The 24,005-nt window shown below is 41.7% G+C and overlaps 1 protein-coding gene across 4 annotated transcripts in view; it reads right to left on the bottom strand.

The window, feature by feature from the left end:
• LOC121272944 (acylphosphatase-2-like) overlaps window positions 1-24,005 on the bottom strand; it is a 55,213-nt gene that overhangs the window by 4,062 nt on the left and 27,146 nt on the right. For all 4 annotated transcript variants that reach the window (XM_041179840.1, XM_041179841.1, XM_041179842.1 and 1 more), the window contains exons 3-4: window positions 16,225-16,241; window positions 4,379-4,488 (exon numbers count right to left, since the gene is read on the bottom strand). In XM_041179840.1, the coding sequence (XP_041035774.1) occupies window positions 4,379-4,488; window positions 16,225-16,241 (127 nt within the window). The remainder of the gene's footprint in view (window positions 1-4,378; window positions 4,489-16,224; window positions 16,242-24,005) is intronic.

Here is a 24,005-nt window from a genome sequence, read left to right as displayed (position 1 = left end):
TGATCCTCTATCTCACTGCCATATTTCCCATACCCCTTGATGCCTTTAGAGTCTGGAAATCTATCTATTTCCTTCTTATTTATATATTCAGCGACTTGACCTCCACAGCCTTCTGTGGTAGAGAATTCCACAGGTTCACCATCCTCTGAGTGAAGAAGTTTCTCCTCATCTCAATCCTAAACGGCCTACCCCATATCCTGAAATTGTGACCAATTGTTCCAGACCCCCCCACCCCCAGCCAGAGGAAACATGTTCTCTGCATCCAGTCTGTCAGCCCTGTCAGAATTTTAAACGTTTCATTGAGATCCCCTCTCATTTTTCTAAACTCCAGTGAATACAGGCCTCGTCGGCCCAATCTTTCCTCATACCACAATCCTGCCATCCTAGGAATAAGTCTGGTGAACCTTCGCTGCACTCCCTCTGTGGCAGGTATATCCTTTCTTCAGGAAAGAGACCAAAACTACACACAATACTCCAGGTGTGGTCTCACCAAGGCCCTGTATAGCTGCAGTAAGACATCCTTGCTCCTCTCACAATGAAGGCCAACAAATGTAATGTGAGAAAAAACTTTTTCACACAAGTGGTTCAGATCTGGAATGCATTACCTGGAATTGTGGTGGAGGCAGGTTCAATTGAAGCATTTAAGACAGCATTAGATGATTATTTGAATAGAAACAATGTGCAGGGGTGTGTGGATAAGGCAGGGGCAATGGCATTAGGTCATAATGCTCATTTGAAGAACCGGGTGCAAACACGATGTGCCGAATGTCCTCCTTCTGTGCCGTTAAAATTCTGTGATTCTGTGAACATCTCTTTGCCTTCTTAACTGCTTGCTGCACCTTTTGCTTTCAGTAATTGGTGTACAAGGACACCCAGGTCCTTTGTACATCAATATTTCCCAATCTATCACCATTTAAACAAAACTCTGCCGTTCCCAGTGCAATAACTGGTATCAAGATGAGGAGGCATGAAGGGAAAAAGAAATCTTAAAAATCTGTTTCTCTTCCTGTTTAAATTCTGTTATTTTTAAAAATGGACAAAGGCTAACTCATCAACCTCTTGGAATGTGACACCCCTTGAATTGTATGAACATTCCAGCCAAGCCAACACAAAGGACTAGTAGACGAGATATCTGCAGCAGCTAGCTCTGGACAAAGGCAGAGCTATTGGGACCCCTCATCTCTAATGTCATGCTAATAGTTCCACAGTTATCTGCTCAAAATAAAATGGGTTTTAATGAGGGTCCTTAAATTCCATTGCTAGCTTAATGGCTTGACCCGAAACCACTCTGTCACATGACCGAGACTTGATCTGTTTGAATTGCTTTAATTATACAGCTTTTGGATTCTGTCTTCAGTTGCGGTTTAACCTCAGAAGAGAAAACCAGACTCCAGGCTGGCTTCCATCTCTCTCAAAGTCAGATACCCAGAAAGAATCCAATATTGCACCTACAAAGTGAACTAATTCCCAGAATACAGGAATGCTCTGCTGCATCTTCAACTGCCTCAGCCGAGTTCCTAGGGCAAAGACCAGGAATTCTGTCAGACAAAGCCACCTGAAAGGGCCTTCATTGGACATTGACTAACTGGACTCTACTCATGTGAATTAATGGCAAAGCCTTTTTAATTTTTTTAAAAGCAACTCGCAATTTGTAACTTCTTTCCCTTTCTTTCTCTACCTTTCTACCTTGTATGCTCGTGAGTGTGAATGTGTCATGATCCATCCCTCAGGTTTTGAATGTGTTAATAAATCCTAGTTTTGTTTCATCTTAAAGAGTTTGATGTGGGGTTATTTTTAACATTCGACCTCATAAACCAGGGTTTGGGAAACACACCACGGCTCCTTTCAACAAGGGAAAGGATGCTAAGGGGAACAAATTAAATTAGAAATTAAAACTACTGCTGTCACGGCCAGAAGAGGGGAACAGTAATAATAATTAAGTTCACCTCATCCTCATGTCCATAACACCAGACTTAGGCTGACAAGTGGCAAGTAACATTCGCGCCACACAAGTGCCAGGCAACGAACATCTCCAACAAAAGAGAATCTTACCATCACCCCTTAACATTCAATGGCATTACCATCCCGGAATTCCCCCACTGTCAACATCCTGGGGGTGGGGGGGTTACCATTGACTTGAAACTGAACTGGACTATCCATATAAATACTGAGGCTACAAGCACAGGTCAGAGGCTAGGAATCCTGTGGCGAGTAACTCACTTCCTGGCACCCCAAAGCCTTCCACCGTCTACAAGGCACAAGTCAGGCATGTAATGGAATACTCCCCACTTCCCTGGATAAGTGCAACTCTAACAACACTCAAGAAGCTCGACACCATCCAGGAGAAAGCAGCCTGTTTGATTGGCATCCCATCCACAAATATTCGCTCCCTCCTCCGCCGACGCACAGTAGCAGCAGTGTGGACCATCTACCAGATGCACTGCAGGAATTCACTAAGGCTCCTTAGACAGCACCTTCCAAACCCATGACCACTACCATCTAGAAGGACAGGGCAGCAGCTGCATAGGAACACCACCACCTGGAAGTTCCCCTCAAAGCCACAGGCCATCCTGACTTGGAAAAATGTCACCTTTACTTCACTGTCGCTGGATCAAAATCCTGGAACTCCCTCTCTAACAGCACTGTGGGTGTACCTATACCACATATACTGCAGCAGTTCAAGAAGGTAGCTCACCACCACCTTCTCAAGGGCAAGTAGGGATAGGCAACAAATGCTGGCCTAGCCAGCGATGCCCACACCCTGTGAATGAATGAAAAAAATCAGGCAGGCTCCATTAGAGATGTGTGATCCTCCAGACCAATTTCCCTCCATGTGTCACATGCCATGCAGTTATACCCAAGTGCAAAAGATAATCTGCCCCAGTCACCAGCCAATGCATAAGAGATACCTCACTACACTCATATTTTGCAGTTAGCAGCAAAGTGATGGCGTTGACCTCCAAGAAAGTTGATAACAAGAATCTAGCCATTTCTGTGACATGGATTTCTCTTTTACCAAGGTTAGTTTGATTCTAGCACCAGTTCAAGGGGATCTCAAGGGCTCCAGCAACAGTGATATCATCAAGCAGGCTAAGCAGCCAATCACACTGAACAATTCTCACAGATAGCAAACCACGAAGTAAAACACAATGATTATCTTTCTGTTTTTGTAAATTTTACAGACACCAAAATAAAAATTGAAACTTACACAAGACTGAGGTAGAAACTGAAATATAAACAAAACTTTAAAAAAATAATATTATACTATTGGAGTTTATGACATACCACCAATACAAAATTAGTGTTTCAGGGCCAGAGAGATTGTTCAGCAAGAGTTATGGCTTAGTACACCATTAAAACCCCAGTTACACCTCATTCAACAAGTCAATAACATTTTTGAGTTTTTTGGTACAACAGAATTGCAGCATAAAAAGAGACATTTACGTCAGTTCAGGTGATTTCTAAAGATTGCTGTCTATGGTTGGGGGGGGGGGGGGGGGGGGGGGGGGGGGGGGGGGGGGTGGTGGTCTTCAACGGTGCACCCTGTGGAGGAGCAGGGGGATAGTTGACTGAGGCTTCTGGATTTCTGTAGTTTACTGCACAGCTGGATGCCAGAAGTTGATGTCAGTTTCACAGTTGCAATGAAGGTGAACCCTCACAGTTTTACCATCAATACAGCTTCTATGCCAATAAATCGGAAATTTCAAATGTAAACCCATGTCCCTCCTTGGTTTAATGTCTTCTTGCACCTCATCTGAATAAATTAAAAGTACCTATAGATTTGATTGTCACACTTCAAAGTGTCACACAGGGGCCCAAAACTAACACGTGCTTTTCAATCTTTTATTTAATTTATTCTTTTATGGGATTTGAGTATCATGGGAGTTAAAAGTAAGTCTCAGTAATGGTGACCATGAAACTATTGTCAATTGTTGTAAAAAAAAACATCTGCTTCACTAATGACCATCAGGGAAGGAAATCTGCTGTTCTTACCAGGTCTGGCCTACTTGTGACTCCAGACCCACAGCAATGTGGTTGACTCTTAACTGCCCTCTGAAATGGCCTAGCAAGCCACTCAGTTCAAAGGCAATTAGGAATGGACAACAAATGCTGGCCTTGCCAGTGACATCCACACCCCATGAAAGAATAAAGAAAAAAGGACTTCTCTCAGAGATCCATGGCTTGTCTTAATATATAAAAACCAAGTCTCAATAAAGTCCTATCGTTGCAGGGATTTAAAAAAAAACACTATCCTGTGTTGTTCTTCAGGTTAGCTCCTCTTATCATATCACAATCGATGGAGTGCAATGGTGCCACCAAATTAAAATCTTACAGATTTATGTTGAACATTGCAACATTTTCACTTCATGCTACTCACATAAAGTTAACTTTTTCAACTGGTCCCTGCACCTGTCCAGTCACTGTGCCTTGTGCTGTGTTCTTTACCCAGCCAACCAGGCCTAGCTTCCTGGCCTGCTCCTCAGTGTACTAAAAAAAAACAAAAGGATAAAATATTACCAATAAAATATGTGAGAACACAGCAGGGAAACAGACTGAAAACATTAAAAAAACAGAATACTCAATATGTAAAATACAAGACTCTCTTCATATATATATATATATATATATATATAGCATCTTCTCATTATTTACGCACTGCCCTTCAACTTGGGCATCAGGGAAGCTTGATACCAAATATGTTTTGGTTAGAATACAGATAGACAAAATAAAATAAAGTGTACACTTCCAAAGGTGGTGTAGGAGCAGAAGGGCCTGGGTCTGTATGTGCATAAATCATTGAAGGTGGCAGGGCAGATTGAGAGAGCAGTTAATAAAGCATATGGCATCCTGGGTTTAGAATACAAGGGCAAGGTATGTTAAACCAGTATAAAACACTGGTTCGGCCTCAGCTGGAGTACTGCATCCAGTTCTGGGCGCCAAACTTTAGGAAAGATGTGAAGGCTTTAGAGAGGGTGTAAAAAGGATTCACGAGAATGGTTCCAGTGATGAGGAACATCAGTTATGAAGGCAGGTTGGAGAAGTTATTTACCTTGGAGAAGAGAAGGGTGAGAGGAGATTTGATACAGGTATTCAAAATAATGAGGGGTCTGGACAGAGTATATAGCGAGAAGTTGTTCCCATTGGTGGAAGGATTGAGAACAAGAGATCAGAGATTTAAGGTAATTAGCAAAAGAAGCAACAGCTTCTCCCTATATACTCTGTCCAGACCCCTCATTATTTTGAATACCTGTATCAAATCTCCTCTCAACCTTCTCTTCCCCAAGGTAAACAACTTCTCCAACTTGTCATGCAGTGAGTGGTTAAGATCTGGAATGCACTGCCTGAGAGTGTGATGGAGGCAGGTTCAATCGAGGCATTCAAAAGGAAATTGGATTATTATCTGAAAAGGAAGACTGTGCAGGGTCAGGGAGAAGGTGGGGAATGGCAGTAGGTGAATTGCTTATTGAGAGAATCAGTGTTATGAGGTCAAAGACTACGTCTTTCCAGTGTAATGTCTTTATTGAACTCAATGTAAGACAGCTGCCGGCAGGGAGTTCCTCATGGCAGATATCACATGACTACAGAAGGCTAGATAGGACATGTAGTAATTATTGTATTTCAAAACCTGAACAGCCAGCACAGAGATGACAGGCCAATTGCCCTCCTCTGTGCTGCAACCATTCTATGGTTCTATGACATCAAGAGCAATCCAGATCTATGCATTGAGAATTTCACAGGCCTGAATATTGTGCAGGATTTCTGCTTGGTTGTGTTTCAACAGGTTTCTGAAACTGAAACAAATGGCATCAGGAAACAGGTCAATGTGAGCAACGTGGAAACTTGTTTATAAGATATTCTCACTGTTGGTTAATGTGAGCTTGTGCTGAAATACAATCTGCACTCCATCTTTGCTGACAAAGGGTTGGAACACATTCAGATACCAAATGTTGGTTGGATGAAATTAAAAGGGGAGCCTGCAGTTCTTATTGCTTGAAAGGTCAAAATTCAGGATGTCAACCAGACTGGCCTGGTCTCAGTTACTTGTCAGATAACTACTAGCTGACTACACTACAAAAACCACAGAACAGTTCTCCGATCATCATCTCCCATTATACTCAACTCTAAAGCTCATTAGAGAATATGAAGCCATTCTTCCTCCAAAAAATGGCATAGCCCTGGGGAAGAGATAATACTCTATGGTAATGGCTCATTTGTCAGACCCAGATTACCGATTTTCAACATGCAAATGATCATTTCTGTCCCTGAGGCTAGCTGTTATATTGCTTTAAGATTCCAGTATGATTCAGGAACTATAGGCTTTCGTGTGTATGTATAAATGTCACATCACTCACTATTACACTAGTTTGTGCATCGAACTAACAATGTATCAGTCCGCAGCACATAACAGCATAAGAAATTGGAGCAGGAGCAGACCATTCAGCCCTTTGAGCCTATTCGTCATTCATGAGTTCATGGCTGATCTTCTCACACACCATTTTGCTGCACTACCCCTGTATCCCTTGGCGATAAGAACATTAGAAATAGGAGTAGGCCATAGTGTGATCTGAGAAATACATTTGATTAATTTACAGCTTTTGAGCCTAAAAGTGTGATTATTTTGAACTGTTGGCAACCACCAGCAATGTTGCAAACAATTGTGTGGAAAAGATACAACTCTGCAAGCGTTAAGATGGAAAACGAGGCTCACAATATGGATACTATAAACAATGCCTCTGTTTTTATTGAGAAACCTAGGTGAAACCCCAAGGTCACTTGTGCAGAACAACACTGACAGGTAAACAGAGAAGATAAGTCAGGAATTCTTCTTTGGCAGTCCCTTGGGATCAAGGTTGACCTGCTTCCGCTTCGATTTGATGGGTTCTGAGGTGACTCATAAGTCCATTGTGCAATCTGTGAACTCTGCCACATGCAGGGCAGGTGGTGCTTGAAGGCTTGGGTAGGTGGATTGTTTGGAAGTTCATGCGCTCCATCCAAGATCTCATCTTCGCCTCTGCATGTTCCCAATGAAGTCTCTCAATGTGTTGGGTGCCTCAGGAATTAGGAATCAGGAATTAGTGCTTAGTTGACACCAAACAGGAAGGGAGACTGAGGTAGAGGTAAGAAGGTCCACAATTTTGATATTCTGGGAATGAATAAGTTAGAATAGCAGATGGCGTGGTCAGTTTGGATTTGAAGAGACTGAAGTCTTGAGGGAAAAGAAGAGCATCTACGAGCATGTATTTGATAGAATCTCCTCCTTGTCAGTAGGTCTTGTGTCACATAGATCAATGAATATAATGTGACAGTACCCAACAGCAGCCACTATCACTCAGAATGACAACATATTCAGGCGTTCCCGCCACCTCCTCCAACGTCTGCACAAGCAAGAAAATAAGCAGAGCCAGAATATACTGTAGCTACCAATATAGTGGTCTGCGGGAGGACCACTTCAAGCCTCTACTCAAGAGCCAGGTGGCCACTTCAATCTCAAGAGCCTGTGACAGACGAATTGCAGCCAGCTACCTGGCAGGAACATCAGGTTGTACAGTACAACAGTCATGTCAGTCAGGGAAAGGATGACAAAGAATAGCAATGCACACTGATCTCATTCAGTGAAATAAAATTTAATAGCACTTCAAGCTGTATGGTGTCCAAAGAATGCTCCGGTGGTGCTGGGCTGACTACCAGCAGAAGACAGGGATCATATATTTTTGGCTGTTCAGGAAGACATGAAACGGTGTTGAGGGAAAATTGAAGATCTCGGAAGGGAAATTCAAGAGGTCTTCTCAATGAGAACCTAATCCATAGCTCTCCCAATGGGCAAAGGTGATTCAGCAGCCGTATCATACTCCTGAATGTTGCACCCTCACTTATGTTCTTGCCATCTTCTTCTAGGTCATCTATATCGATTCTTCATTGTACCGCAGAGTTGTGCAGCGTAGCACTTTGATTGATGTTTTCCAGAGCACTGCTTAATGTGTCCAGCTACCTGAATCTTTGCTATGTGAGCGAGTCCTTAGCTTAGTGGTAAGTTTACTGTCTCTGATCAGGCCAGATTCCTTACTGTCCCAGTGAGTGGGAACCGGAACGTTGAGTCTGAATTCTGGGTAGGCATCCAGAGGGATGCTTACATCCAGTGGGGTGTAGTTTGCATCTCCTGCATAGTATGGGGTGTGGGAACCCACTAAATGCTGTATATGACGAGCCACTCTATCGGTTGATACAAAGGTGCTTAAGACTGTGGAAAGAGCACTCATGTCTCTGTCGGACTGTTAATCAGCCTTTGAGTCCTCCCATTACTTCACAATCTTCTCCAAGGGAGAAGTGTGAAAATCTAAAAACCAATACCATGCATACATGGTAACTCTACCCCCTCTTCTTTTGGTGAATGATGTCCTTAGAAAACATTGACTCTAGGACTTTAAACTAATTAGTAGGGGGAAGAGTTCAATTTAAGGGGAGCTTAAAAAATCAAAAAGAGACGAGAGAGCAGGGATGCAGGGTAGTGAAGAGGCGAACGATAATCAAAGTTTGACAGGAAGGGGCAGAAAATGTAAACAGAAGAGTGCAGCAGAAATTACAACCAGAATGAGTAATAATGGTAAAAAGTCAAAGCTAAGGCTCTTTATCTGAATGCATGCAACATTTGTAACAAGATAGATGTGTTGATGGCACAATTGGAAATAAATGAATATGACTTGATAGCTATTACAGAGACGTGGTTGCCGGGTGACCAAGACTGGGAACTCAATATTCAAGGGTATTCAACATTCTGGAAAAATAGGCAAAAAAGGAAAAGGAGGTGGGGTAGCTTTGTTAATAAAGGAAGGTATCAGTGCAGTAGTGAGTAGTGATATAGGTACAACAGATCGTGATGTGGAATCAGTTTAGGTGAAAATAACGAATAGCAAAGAGAAGTCACGGGTGGGAGTCGTCTATAGGCCCCTGAAGAGTTGCCTCAGTGTATGATAAAGTATAAATTGTGAAATAATGGAGGTGTGTAAGAAGGATGCTACAATCATCATGGGTGATTTTAATCTGCATATTGACTGGACAAATCAGATTGGCAGAGGTAACATGGAAGATGAATTTGTAGAGTGCATCAGGGATTGTTTCTTAGAGCAATACGTTGCAAATCCTACTCAGGAACAGGCTATTTTAGATCTAGTAATGTGTAATGAGGTGGGATTAATAAGAGATATCATAGTTAAGGATCCTCTAGGGGGTAGCGATCACAACATGATAGAATTTCAAATTCAGTTTGAGGGTGAGCAACTCAGATCTCAGACCAGTGTCCTCAACTTAAATAAGGGCAATTACAGAGGTATGAAGAAAGAGTTGTCTAAAACGGCCTGGGAAAATAGACTAAGGGGAAGGTCAGTGGCTGAGCAGTGGTAATGCTCAGCAAAAATTTATCCTGGTCAAAAAGAAGGACTCGATGAGAAGGAATAACCATCCGTGGTTAACAAAGATGGTCAAGGAGAGTATCCAATCAAAAACTAAGGCATAAAAAGCGGCAAAAACTAGTGGTAGGTCAAAGGATTGGTATTTTTTTTTAAGGAATCAGCAGTGGATAAATTAAAAGATAATAATGAGGGAAAAAATTGATTATGAAAGTAAATTACAAAAAACATAATAACAAACAGCAAGAGCTTCTACAGGTATATAAAAAGAAAGAGAGTGGCTAAAATGAGCATGGGACCCTTGGAGGATCCGACTGGAGAATTGATTGTGGAGAACAAGGAAATGGCAGATAATTTAAACAAATATTGTGCATTGGTCTTCACGGTGGAGGGCACTATAAACTTCCCAAAGATATCAGATAAGCAAGGAGCTAATGGGAGGAAAGATCTTGTAACAGTCTCTATCACAAGGGGCAAAGTATTTAACAAATTAATGGGACTAAAGGCAGACAAGTTGCCAGGACCTGATGGCCTGCATCCAAGGACTTTAAAGGAAGTGGCTGTAAAGATGGTGGAGGCTTTGATCAAAATATTCCAGAACTCACTGGATTCCAGGAGGGTCCCAGTGGATTGGAAAACCGCTAATGTGACACCCCTGTTCAAGAAGGGAGGGAGACAAAAAGCAGGAAACTATAGGCCAGTCAGCCTAACATCTCGCGTTGGGAAAATGCTAGAGTCCATTATTAAGAAAGAAATAGCAGGACATTTAGAAAAGCTTAAAGAGTCAACCTGATTTTGTGAAAGTGAAATCATGTTTGACAAATTTGCTAGACTTCTTTGAGGATATAACAAGCAGAGTTGATAAAGGAGCTGCTTTGTTATCCATTGCTGCCCCTTTGTGTGTCATTCCTGATGAACCATCGTCATAACTTAAGTCCTGTGTAACTACAACAAAAATATGTGCATAAATTAGTCTAAAATTATAGGCCATAAATTCAGGATGGTCACGAATAAGTCCAGTGACGGGATTCACTCTTTGCTCAGAGTAGTGGAACTCACTGACAAATGGAATGGCTGAGGCAAATAATATGGATGCATTTAATGGAAAAGTGGATTAACACATGAGGGAGAAAAGAAGGATATGTTGATCAGGTGAGATTAAGTGATTTGAGAGATGGCTCACTGGAGCATAAACACCAGCATAGACCAGATGAACTGAGTGGCCTGTTCCTCTGCTGTAAAATTCTATGTAATTCTACTGAACAGAGCAGTCATCGTGCAGAGGTATCAGGTAGATGGTAACATTTTGCTTACCCTTCCAACTCCATGAGCTTAGCTTAAGGTTTTTTTTTTCTTTAATGGGATGTGGGCGTCACTGACAAGGCCAGCATTTGTTGCCCATACCCAAGTGCCCTGGAACTGAATGCCTTCTGCTGTAGGTCAGGAACCACACGTAGACCAGACCAGGTATGGATGGCAGATTTCCTTCCCTAAAGGACATTAGTGAAGCAGATGGGTTTCACGATCACCATTACTGAGACTAGCTTTGCATTCCAGATATACTAGTTGAATTTAAATTTCACCAGCTGCCATTGTGGGTTTTGAACCCATGTTCAAAGGGCATTAGCCTGGGCCTGTGGATGACTAATTCTGTGACATTACCGCTACGCCACTGTCTCCCCATAAATGCTTTTTGAAAAAGCATTCCAGGATAGAGAGTTGCCACCTTCTTTGGAGTGAATTGTCTGTGCTTCATGTGCTCCTTACTAGGGACATCAGAATGAAATGACACAAGCAGGGAAATTGTGATCTTGGTACAAAATGAGACTCAGAGAAGATTAAAGCCTAATTCAGCTAAGTTTTGACAGCCCGTGAAATAATGCTTCCTGTACTTGTGTGCTTCATTTTCCATGCAGTAAAAATGTAGGTAGCTTGGCAGGATATACCCAGGTTTCCCAGCAGGGCAAGTTACCAGTTTCTATGGCTTAATAACAAACATTAATGAATAAAGTTGCTCTGACTGTCTTCCTGGTCACATTTCACCTCACAGGGGAGGAAAAAAATTTTGTCAAGCAGTGAAGCTTCTTGAACTTTACTGTTTTCTGGAACCACCGAGAAGTGGTGGTGGTGTGTGTGTGTGTGTGTGTGTGTGTGTGTGTGTGTGTGTGTGTGTGTGTGTGTGTGTGTGTGTGTGTGTGTGTGTGTGTGTGTGTGTGTGTGTGGTGGGGGGGGGGGATACATCAAGTTCAAAGGGAATACTGTCTCAGAGTTTGGAATAGGCAATCCAATATTGAAAAAACAATTAGAAAAACACTCAACAGGACCAAATGACTGGATTGTTTTTCCCTTACACAACAGAATATCACAAACAAAACTAAGTGATATTACTAAGTGATCTAAGTGAACTAAGTGAACTACTAAGTGAACTAAGTGATATCACTAAGTGATAAAACTAAGTGATATTGACGGTGGAAAACAATGGACTAAAACTGGTGGTTATGGGTGCAAAAAAATTTCATATAATGCAGGAAGTGATCATCAACCTGAAAGGAGTCAACACCACCATGATTATTCATGGCTGGACTAGCAACCTTACCAATGGCACACGAGTATAAAATCATAGCAGATGGCTCACGAAAATAAGTGCTTTAATAACCACTTTCTATAGCTCCTCAATTATGGAAAAATAATCATCTTTCAACAACTGCCAGGGACCTTTGCAAACAACATATATAGGACACTAATTCTTTGTTCTCCAGAAGGGAAGTTTCACTAATTTCATTCAGTCTAAATCCTAAATGGCGAAACTAGACTTTATTCTAAGTGAAAGCTTCAGTCAATTTACTGTTTAATTGGCATTGTATAAAATTAATCGTATCCAAGGACAAGAGGCCTGTCAGTCATAATTATCAAAGCAGCTGAGACAAACCTGGTAAGGAATATTTAGTTCTAACAAGACAAATCCATTCCCAACTGACGAGAGGGATTTCCATAAAACAAAATCTGAATTGTGCTGTAAAGCTGTTTGCTTCTTAGATTGGAAAAGACAATAACCCGAAAGCTTTCCTGAAGAGAAAGTTGTAGCTTCTATTTGGTGATAAAAACTAGCTATTTTGATGAAAAAATTCATATACTCTCATTTTAGAGATCATACCATGAAAAAACCCACTTCAGAGGGAAAGATGTAACATTTACATTCATATATGACACAACCTCCCAAAGCCCCACTGATAACACTTAGGATTTGCATAACATGAGGATCATTATAAAACTTTAATCAGGTCTGAAAAGCACCATTTAATTTTTCTTAAGTACACAGTCTCCCTCCAGTTGACACCAAAGTTCTCACCTGGATATTGAACGTCATTCAAATTCATTTTTGTTTTTTTTCTCATTCAAGCCGCTGTGATATAGAGGTGGCAACTCTACCTTTGAGTGCAGTCTCATCTCCTGTTGCTGAATGGACTGTCTCTGGCTGCAAATTATATGTAAATCCTTTTCCAACAAGCACCAAGATGTAGCTTGGCTGGTGGTGAGAAAGGCCCTCCCTGTCAGATCCTTCTTACACGCCAGGAGTCTCACCCTCTCTACACATTGCCGTCGAGGTGGCTGTGGTGGGGAAGAGACTGTTGTTCACCTCCTTTGCAAAGAAGGTCTGGAGAGAGATGCAGTGGTTTCTGTTGAATTTCGTCCCAAGCAGTGCTGTGACACAGGAGTCTGTGCTCTACGGCCTGTTCCTAGGGACAGACACTGAGACAAACATCAACTACAGCTGGAGGATCATCAACTCGGTGAAAGACGCTCTTTGGTCTGCCCGAAACTAGTTGGTCTTCCAGTGGGTCTTCCAGTGCAAAGAGTTGTCCCCAACCGAGAGCTGCAGACTGGCACATTCCAAGGTCCAGGACTACGTGCTGAGGGACGCATTAAAGCTTGGGGCAGCTGCCGCAAAGGCCCAATGAGGAAAGGTCGCTGTCTAAGACCTTTCTGCCATAGTGCACCGAGGGGCTGGGAAAGGTACAGACCCCTTGAGCTGTATGGCTCACAACGAATGTATGCATTGAATACTAATTGTATTATAATTGTATTGAAGCACCTCAGAGTGCAACATAATGTATGTTGATAACTCCAATACCATTGCACTGTCTGTAATGACCATATTGAAATGATTGTAATATTCATTGATTGCATTGAAGCACCTCGTGCTCCATGTGTAAAAGTTGAATCTGATTGCACTTTTTGTGATGAAATGTTTTGCAATGTTCTTTCAGATATTTCATGAATAAAGTATATTTTTCGAAAAAAAAAGTGCATTTAAGGGGAAGTTTGATGGGTATATGGGATTGAAGGGAATAGAGAGGGCAGGGTGGGAAGGGATAAGGGTGGGTCACATGGGCCAGAATCTTCGGGTCGGCAAACCGATGTGTAAAATGACACACTGTAACATTGGGTGTGCATTCCGATGTCACCGCGTGTCATTCAGATCTTCAGTTTGGCGGGCGCGCACCAGAGTCGGCTGCGCGCCCGCCAAACTGTCAAAGGTCTAGTAAGGCCATTTAAATAGCAATTAAAGTAATTAACTGAGTTGCACGTCCAACCTTGAGGTTGGCGGGCAGGCGAAGAGCCCAGGCGGCCTTCACATTTATCATGAAACCTTATTCACGGACGGGATTAATAAAATTCATAGACATGTCCCAGCTCATGTGACACTGTCACGAGGGGACATGTCTTAAAAAAAAATTTTTTCCTTTATTTAAATTTTTAAAAATTAAACTAAGCTGCCTCAGGGAGACTTCTGCGCTCTTTCACACACACGCGTGAAAGCGCGCAGGCCCTGACTCAGCCTATTCCCCTGCCTACACAGCGCTTCCAGGTGCGCGTCATGCTGGGTGGGCCTTAATTAGCCCACCCACATAAAATGACAGCGTGCAGGCCATCGCGGGCGGTGATCGGCTGCGCACCCTGCTCAGCCCCTCCTGACGGGGAGAAAATCCTCCCCACGGCGTTTGAGCCCTGACATGGATCAGTTGGATTGAGCAGCCAGTTTCTGTGCTGCAAATGCAATGTAATTTTAAACTGCTGTCCCTTCACCAGATTCTCCTTCCTTGCAACACAGCTGCTGGAAGTGTGGCAACTCAGGGCTTCTGGCTGCTTGACTGACCTGATGCTGACCCTGGCAAATTCTCCAGGATACAGCTAATGACGCAGCTCAACATTTGTGGAAGACAGTTGTAAGTGACGATTACTTACTCGGACGGCCTCTATTTGGCCCTTGTAAACAGCTCCACTGATTACAAAAATACTGACCTAAATTCTGACTACCGGCCAGCGGCAAGGAACCTCATCTGTAAGATACTGGAAAATCATAGGCAATGTGCTCATGATTTTCTGAGAGGTGGCAGATGAGATTCCTTCCCTCTGGTATGTACTTGGAAATGTTAAACTATTTTGTATTATCTTTCATTTAAAAAAAGTAGCAAATTGGTTGTTGCTGATTTTTTACGACTGTTTCACCTAAATGGATTTGTGAAAGGTAGGTCATGTCTGACTAATCCAGCTGTATTATTTGAGGAGGTTCCTAGCTTTGGGGTAGAAAAGAAAGAGTTTCCTGCTGTTAGCAGCAAAGGATCTTTAATGTGTACTTGAGGCACACAAGATCTCCCTTAGTACACATACATTGGAGTGTCAGCCTAGATTATGTCTGAACCATGAGAGGAGGTTTGAACTGGCAACCTCCCAGAGGCAAAATTCTCCCAAAGGATGCAAGTTGACACAGTTACTGGACTATTAATATTATTTTGGGGGAGAAGGGAAGTAACACCAATGAAATGACCATCAAGTTTGATCGGACAAATCTACACAAAATATGGTCTGATGATCTTATTTTCACGATGCCTTCAACTTTAACTATTACCTTCCAAAAGGGGAGCAAGTTGCCTTGTGAAATGAACGTGGAGATTCACAAGGATCTTTTTTAATTCTTTGAAAGGATGTGGGCATCTCTGGCTGGGCCAGCATTTATTTATTGCTCATCCATAATTGCCATTGAGAAGTTGCTCGTGAGGTGCCTTCTTGAACCGCTGCAGTCCATGTGGTGTAGGTATACCCACAGTGCTATTAGGGAGGGAGTTCTAGGGTTTTGACCAAGCGACAGTGAAGGAACAGCGATATACTTCCAAGTCAGGGTGGTGTTTGGCTTGGAGGGGAACTTGCAGGTGGTGGTGTTCCCATGCATCTGTTGCCCTTGTCGTCTAGGTGGTAGCGGTAGTGGGTTTGGAAAGTGCTGTCTAAGGAGCCTTGGTGAGTTGCTGCAGTGCATATTTCAGATATTACACACTGCTGCCACTGTGCATTGGTGGTGAAGGGATTAGATGTCTAAGGTGATGGATGGGGTGCCAATTAAATGGGCTGCTTTGTCCTGGATGATGTCAAGCTTCATAAGTGTTGTTGGAGCTGCATTCATACAGGCAAGTGGAGAGTATCCCATCACAATCCTGACTTGTGCCTTATAGATGGTGAACAGGCTTTGGACAGTCAGGAGGTGAGTTACTCTCTGCAGAATTTCCAGTCTCTGACCTGCTCTTGTAGCCACAGTATTTATATGGTTGGTCCAGTTCAGTTTCTGGTCAATGGTAACTCCTAGGATGTTGATAGTGGGGGTTGAATCTATCAGGTTGAAGCTCGTTCGGTCACTCATTCCTCTGAAAATGTAGGTATTAATTTCCCCCTTCAAGAAACCCATACTTACATTTGATACACTCTATCCAGGTAGACTTAGCTAGCTGTGGTAAGAAATGGATTGCTTTGGTTTCAGCATTCTTACCTTTCGAAAAAAGACACCTAGAAATGGAAGAGAATAAAAATAATCAATCATTCATGTTAACAAACAGAGCCCACAGTGCAATGCTTATACTTAGAAACTATTTCAAACACTAAGTAGTCCAGAGCAGTCGGAAGTTAAGGATTTGGATGCAAACAAAGATTCTGCTCAATCCCGGAGGTGAGCTGGCTCCTTGGGTGGTAAGGTCAGTACAAAGCTTTAGATACCCAGAATTTCTGGAGATTGCTGCCTCTTCTGTATCACATGAGTTGAGCACCCTGCGTGTGGAGTGGTGGGTGACTTGACCCCATTATGTTCAATAGTTTCTCAGTGTTCAGCATCACTAAAAAATGGTCGCATTCCCAAAATACTCCCTGAGATGTTTCTTTAAACATATTGCAGCGATTTTTGTTGTGTCTGTTGTATTGATTTGTTACTTCTATCATATCAATAAATAATTTCACAAATAAGTTAATTAAAAAATTCTGTCTCTGCCTCCAATTTCAATTTTATCCCCATCACGAGGCTTGCGTTGACTCATACACCAGATAGAAATCAAAGACCTTTGAAATTACACAATGCACAGTATTTGCCTACACATGTTGAACTGTCTCATGAACTTTCTTTTGTCCACCATTTTAACAGAGGTATGAACTAGTTTATTCTAGACAAATTAATACCCCTGCTAAGTTAATAGGGAATATAGGTTCAAATCCCACTGTGGCAGCCGGAGAAATTTAAATTCAATTAGTACATCTGGAATATAAAGCTAATCTCAGTAATGGTGAGATTATTACTGATGATTACATCAATGATGGTGACCATGAAACTATCATCTATTGTTGCAAAAACCTATCTGGCTCACTAATGTCCTTTAGGGAAATAAATCTGCCATCCTTACCCGGTCCGGTTTACATGTGGCTGCAGGCCGCACAACAATGTGGTTGACTCTTAAGTACCCTCTGAAATGGCTGAGCAAGCCCACTCAGTTCAAGGGCAATTAGGGATGGGCAACAAATGCTGGTCTTGCCTGTGTCGCCCACATCCCATGAAAGAGTAAAGAAAAAAAAACTTTAAATTAAACTCATGGAGTTGGAAGGGTAAACAAAATGTTACCATCTACCTGATATCTCTGCACAATGACTGCTCTTTTTAGTGGAATTAAATAGAATTTTACAGCAGAGGAAAAGGCCATTCAGTCCATCTGGTCTATGCTGGTGTTTATGCTCCAATGACCCACCTCTCAATTTGCTTAGTCTCACCTGATCAACATATCCTTCTATTCTTTTCTCCCTCATATGTTAATCCACTTTTCCCTCAAATGCATCCATATTATTTGCCTCAACCATTCCATTTGGTAATGAGTTCCACCACTCTGAGCAGAGGTTTCTCCTGAATCCCGTTATTGGGTTTATTAGTGACCATCCTGAGTTTATGACCTATAATTTTAGACTAATTTATCCACATAGTTTTGTTGCAATTACACTGGACTTAAGTTATGATGATGGTTCATCAGGAACAACACACAAAGGGGCAGCAATAGGTAACAAAGCAGCTGCTGAAGCACTAGCAAAAAGCACCAGAAATATCAGTGATGTTAAAGCACTCCAGCAGATTTTCCTGTGGCTTTGCCCAATGAAAATCAGGGTTAAAACAGATTTCCCTCGGAGTGCATCAATGATGTTGTGGGTATAGGGATGGGAATATGCAGTTTCTGGCTTTCTATATATGTCATCTGCTCCATATTTGGGCACAGAATGGTGATGACCAAATATAGATCATATGAAACCTTAATATAGCAAACCTTAATGTTAATTTGCTGTGATGCCTGGGCACAGCATCAACAAATCACAGATTTGCTCTTGACATTTAAAAATATATTGTTTATAAATATTTACCTTATCTTTAATTGACAGCACTTTTAGTGAACAGGTATTTATGTCCTACATGTTTTTTCCCTTTAATAAAACTGGAGGCACTGCTTCTGAATCTGCCACCATAATAAATTGCCCTCTTGTTCAAAAGATTTATGGAGTGTCATACTGCGTCTTTCAGAAATGTCTTAAAGTGCTGCAGATCCAGTAGCCCAGGTGTTAGTCTCCAATGAGGTGTGCGATTGAGATGATATAGAAAGAAAAGGTGGCTGGAGCTCAGTTGTGCTGGATCTTTCAGTGGTATGAATAGCACCAGTTCCCACTGGTCAAACGAATGGCTGCAGAAGCTCCTTCCAGATGTATGTTAATAGGATTGATGCTGGTTGTTGAAGCCGAAACCAAGCACAGAGCTTTTCTTTATTGACTTGTTCAGTCTCACAGCTCTCCTCCCACACAAACCAATGTCTCAACTATCCCCAATTTATACGTGCTCAAAGACAATTAATATCCATCACCTGTTTCTCTTAAACTTAACAACGTAATTGACATTAACAAACCTAACAATGTAATTTACAAAACATTAATATGCTAAAAGAATACTGAAGTTCCAAAGTGTTAATTAAGCAGGTAGTGGGTAAAGTGATCACACTGCCCAGCCGATAAAAGCTCATTGGAGGCCCAAACCATTTTTTGTGGCCAGGTCTCATATGAATAATATTGGCAAGCAGCTTGCACTGAACAGGCACCAGCTGCAGGGTGGAGAGGGAAATCTGGCAGCTCTCTCTAGAGTCGAGTAAGAGGTGGGTTGTCTAAGTGTGGGAGGCAATCCCAAGTAGGTCGTGGAGGGAGCAGCAACAGGAGAAAACATTTTTGTCAGATCAAAGGGAAGGGAAGATAAGGTAGATGAAGAAGTAGTGGCCAGGTAATGCTGACCATTCCTGCTTCCCCTTGACCCAACAAAAGTTATTGGCAAAGCTGGTTAGGAAAGTTTATTTGGGTGGCCTGCAAGCAGGGTTTCTTTAAAGGCAATTAGTTCTGCTGCTCAACACTCAGAGCCAAACGGAGTGCATTCTCTACCCAATGGGAGACCAAAATTACATAAGGGTCCTATACAGCATTTGACCCTGATTTCAATATTTAAGTGAGGTTCCTGCCCATTTCCAGTGGGAAAACTGGTTGCCTATTTCGAGGCCTGTTTAAAAATCGAGTCAGATTGGCTTCAGGTGGAAGATGGGTGATTTAAAAAAAATATATCTTTGCCTACCACCCCGTTTATACTGAAAAACACTGCAGTTAGAAAATGAAAATAGCCTCCTGTAATCTTTGATGAACTAATATGATACAGCACAATTTCAACATTTTTCTCACCTTACACTGTATTCCCTTTGAAACAAATGTAATTTTAAATCTGGGGAATTTATATTATTTTTATTTTTTTTTTATAGACTGACCTTTGCTCTCATCCCTTTGTTTTCTTATCTTTAGATTGCAATGTTTTCCCATTTATTTTACTGGAATTGAAAGTTTGCAGCAGGAACCAAAGACAAATTTATCTACTGTTAAATGGTTTGATGGCTATACTAAAATAGAGACGAAGGAAACAAATTGCAATTGTAATGCATAGTAATCTGGTTGAAACGAAGGTGTTTAGTTATGCAATTGAGCTGATTCTCCAATCAGCAGCTAGAACAAGGCAGATTAATGTTATATGCTATGAATCTGACTGCTCTGTGACTAGAATGGGAATGATTTGCTCAGATAATGGTGCTTGTTGGCTGAAGATGAGCAGCTTTTGAGGCGCTTTGTTGGCTCTGCTTGGATATACTTCATGGAGGAAGCTTTGATCTTGACTGGTAAGGGTAATATAATTGCTTACTACAGAAGACTTATAGACTTACCATAACTGGTAGCATGAAACATTGCCAGTCTCAATTCACAGGAATAATCCTGCAATTGTTATTGCAGAGGGTTAAGTTCAGTAGTGATAATTAAGAGGCCTGCTTTATATAGGTTACAGTGTTAGCAGTCTGCATTTCAGATATACAGCTTGTAGCACCATCTACAGGTTGAAACTTAAAAAGCCAGTGCATTGGATCCCAACCACAAATGGAAAACAGGAGAAAAGGCAGTTGAACAGATTGCAGAATCAGCAATATAAATCGAGTCCTTTTGTGCTGAGGCATACTGCGGCCTTTTTTCCTTTATTCCTTCATCTGAGCGGGGCGTTGCTGGGCAAGGCCAGTATTTGTTGCCCATCCCTAATTGCCCTTGAACTGAGTGGTTTGCTAGGCCATTTCAGAGGGCAGTTAAGAGTCAACCACATTGCTGTGGGTCTGGAGTCACATGTAGGCCAGAGCGGGTAAGGATGGCAGATTTTCTCCCCTAAAGGACATTAGTGAACGAGATGGGTTTTTAGGACAATTGATGGTAGCTGTCATGGTCACCATTACTGAGACTAGCTTTATATTCCATATTTATTAATTGAATTTAAATTCCACCAGCTGTCTCAGTGGTATTTGAATCCATTTCCCCAGAGTATTAGTCTGGTCCTCGGGATTACTAGTCCACTGACATTACCACTATACCACTGCCACCACCAACCCCCATGATTATTAAGAGACCTGACTAATTGAAAACAATTGAAATGAATGAGCAAATATTCTCCACAGTCAAATATGAAACTGCAGTACACAAGGCCATTCAAGCTATAACTGACCCATAGAAAACATCCCTACAACTTCCTCATCACAACGCCCAAACTGTTTGTTAAATGGTTATAAGTATTCTGCCTCCAGGATCCTAACGGAAGAACCTTGCACATTTCAACCCCATCCTGCGACGAATTTTCTGATATCCAAACAGCCTTTCCTGAATCGATCGCTTTTCAAAGTCATTAAAAAGCATTCATTTTCTTGAAATAAAAGCAAAATGTTGCAAATGCTGGAGATATGAAATTAAAGGAGAAAGCGCTGGAGAAGCTCAGCAACTGGCAGCATCTGTGTAGAGAGAAACAGAGTTAACGCTTCGAGTCCAATATGATTCTTCTTTGGAGCATTCAGTTCCGCAGAAGAGTCGTAGTGGGCTCAAAACATTAACTCTGTTTCTCTCTCTCTACAGATGCTGCCAGACCTGCTGAGTTTCTCCAGCACTTTCTCTTTTTATTTCATTTTCTTCAAACTCATTGTTACGGTTGGTTTTTGTGATCCAGTCCATTTCGGCAGTGCCCCACAGACGGAGAAACTCAGGTACAAATTCCCACTTGAGGTGACATTTCCATCTAGTCTACTCCCAAATAATAAATTCTCAATCTTGGCCGAATTATCAGGTGAAAGCACTCACTCTCGGCAAAGTGTTTTGCTGTAGGTGTAAGAGAAACATTCTGGGATGATCGCGTTTAAAATTTTGTTGAAATGTTGATTTATTTTTAATTCACTCTTGGAATGGGAGCATCACTGATAAGGCCGGCTTTTATTGTCCATTCTTAAACTTCCTTAGGAAAGTGGTGATGGGTCACCTCCTTGAACTGTTGCATGTGATGAGGTCAATGAAGTTGCAAGATTTTGATCCAGCGACAAAGAAGTGACATATGTCCTTGTCGGGAGGGGATCTTTACACTAGTGGTGTTCCCATGCACCTACTGCCCTTGTCCCTCTGTGGTGGAGGTCACAGGTTTGAAAGGTGCTGCCATGAGCTGCAGACTTGGAGCTATTGAGTGCAAGAGTGCTGAACCAGCATCAAATAAAGCCAACCATTAGTATATTATGAAGAATTTGAACTAATACCAAATGGAGGCATTCATTAACCAAGTATGCTTCAGCGATTGCGTCGATTCAAACAATGCACATTAATTCTGCTCTTTCACAATCACAAGAGTAATTACTTCTTCCAAGGCAGGTCCCAGGTTGTATCATCAACATTCATTATTTAAGTGAAATTGTCAGCAGAAAAGCACAACACAATACCATTTATTCATTCAACTGAAGGCACCAACTTTCATCAGGATAGTTTGACAGGTGACAGCAGCCTTTTGTGAACTTTCCTCTGTGATTATCTTCACAGGAGCCTAGAGTATTTGACCATAGGAAGAGTGATGTCACAGCTGAGTCTGATCCTACTATCACCTGGTAGGTGAGGAATGAAGGCTCACTTCACTATTTGCAGGGAAATTGTAAACGTGTTCTCTTTGAAAGCGTACATGATTATCCTGGTCAAACTCAATTGTAAATGATTTAGAACTGATGTGAAAAGGACAAGTACAAATCTTCTTCTTCTTGAGTTCTCTGCCTGAAGAGAGGTCTGATCCACATGACTCACCTCCACCATGGGTAAGGCAAAGAGGCAGGTCCCGAATCCACCCCAGCCCAAACTGGAATTGAACACCGCTTTGTTGGCACCAATCTGATTCAACCAGCCATTTAGCCAACTGAACCAACTGCCCTCCCCCTCCCAAGGAGTCAGAGTTGCTATAGCAACATACAACATAAAAAGAGTGCAACTGACTGAGTGAAGACTTGGAGTTTGGTGAGAGACGAGTTTTAAGTGTTAATTTTGCTCTTAGATTATCCTCTTAAATAATTAAATGAATGCAAAGCTCAAAGACTGGTGTGGGGGAAGTGGGTTCCAGTTTGTGGGGCACTGGCACAAGTATTGGGGAAAGTGGGATCTGTACTGTTGGGAAAGTCTATACCTGAACCGTGCTGGGGCTGGTGTTTTTGCAAGCGGCCTAAATAGGGAAGTAGAGAGGGTTTTAAAGTAAATAGGGCCAAGGGAACAAATTTGGGAAGCTGTAGTAAACCAGAGTAGAGACAAGACAAGAGAGACGGATATTAATATGGGAAATGATAAACAGACTGTGACAGGAAGAGATGTAGTACAAATCTAAGGGTAAATTAGCAGATAAGGCTAGATGCTATAAAAATAATAAAAAGGACAAAACTAAAGACTCTTTATCTAAACACATGTAGCATTTGAAACAAAACAGATGAACTGATAGCACAAATAGAAATAAATAATACGATCTGATAGCCAATACAGACAGATGACTACATGATGACATAGATTGGGACCTGAATATTGAAGGTACGTGACATTTAGGAAGGACAGGAAGTTAGGAAAAGGTGGAAGGGTGGCTTTGTTAATTATTGAGCATATTAGAGAGGGATGACCTAAATTCGGGAAACCAGGATGAAGAAGCGGTTTGGGTTGAGGTGAGAAATGATAAAGGCAAGAAATCACTTGTGGGAGAGGTGTACAGGCCCCCTAATTGTAACTGCATAGTAGGACAGATCATAAAAGAAGTGATAATGGGATCTTGCCAGAAAAGTACAGCAATAATCATGCAAGATTTTAATCTGCATATAGATTGGAAAAACCTGATGGGCAAAGGTCGCATTGATGAGGAGTTCATAGAATGTTTTTGGGATAGCTTCTTAGAAAAGCATGTTCTGGAGCCAACCAGTGAGCAGGCTATACCAGACCTGGTATTGAGCAACGAGATAGGATTAATTGATAACCTCCTAGTGAAGGCACCCCCAGGTAGCAGCGATCATGATATGATTGAATTTTACATTCATTTTGAGGGAGAAATGAGTGTGTCCAAGATTAGTATTTTAAACTTATAAATAAGGACAATTATGAGGGCATGAAAGCAGAGCTAGCTAAAATGAACTGGCAAATGAGGTTAAGGGATAGGTCAATAAAAGTTCAGTGGCAGACATTTAAAGGGATATTTCAGAATACACAGAATATATACATTCCAATGAGAAAGGAAAATTTCAAGGGGAGGATCCACCATCCATGGTTAACGAGAAAAGTTAACGACAGTATTAAACTTTAAGAAAAAGCATATAATTGTGCGAAGACAGGTGGCAGATCAGAAGACTGGAAAGAATATAAAGAACAGCAAGGAAT

Source organism: Carcharodon carcharias, chromosome 37 (genome assembly GCF_017639515.1).
Source record: "Carcharodon carcharias isolate sCarCar2 chromosome 37, sCarCar2.pri, whole genome shotgun sequence".
NCBI classification, from domain to species: Eukaryota; Metazoa; Chordata; class Chondrichthyes; order Lamniformes; family Lamnidae; genus Carcharodon; species Carcharodon carcharias.
Note: the sequence above shows the minus strand (reverse complement) of the source record. Positions and strands in the feature narration are given on the sequence as shown.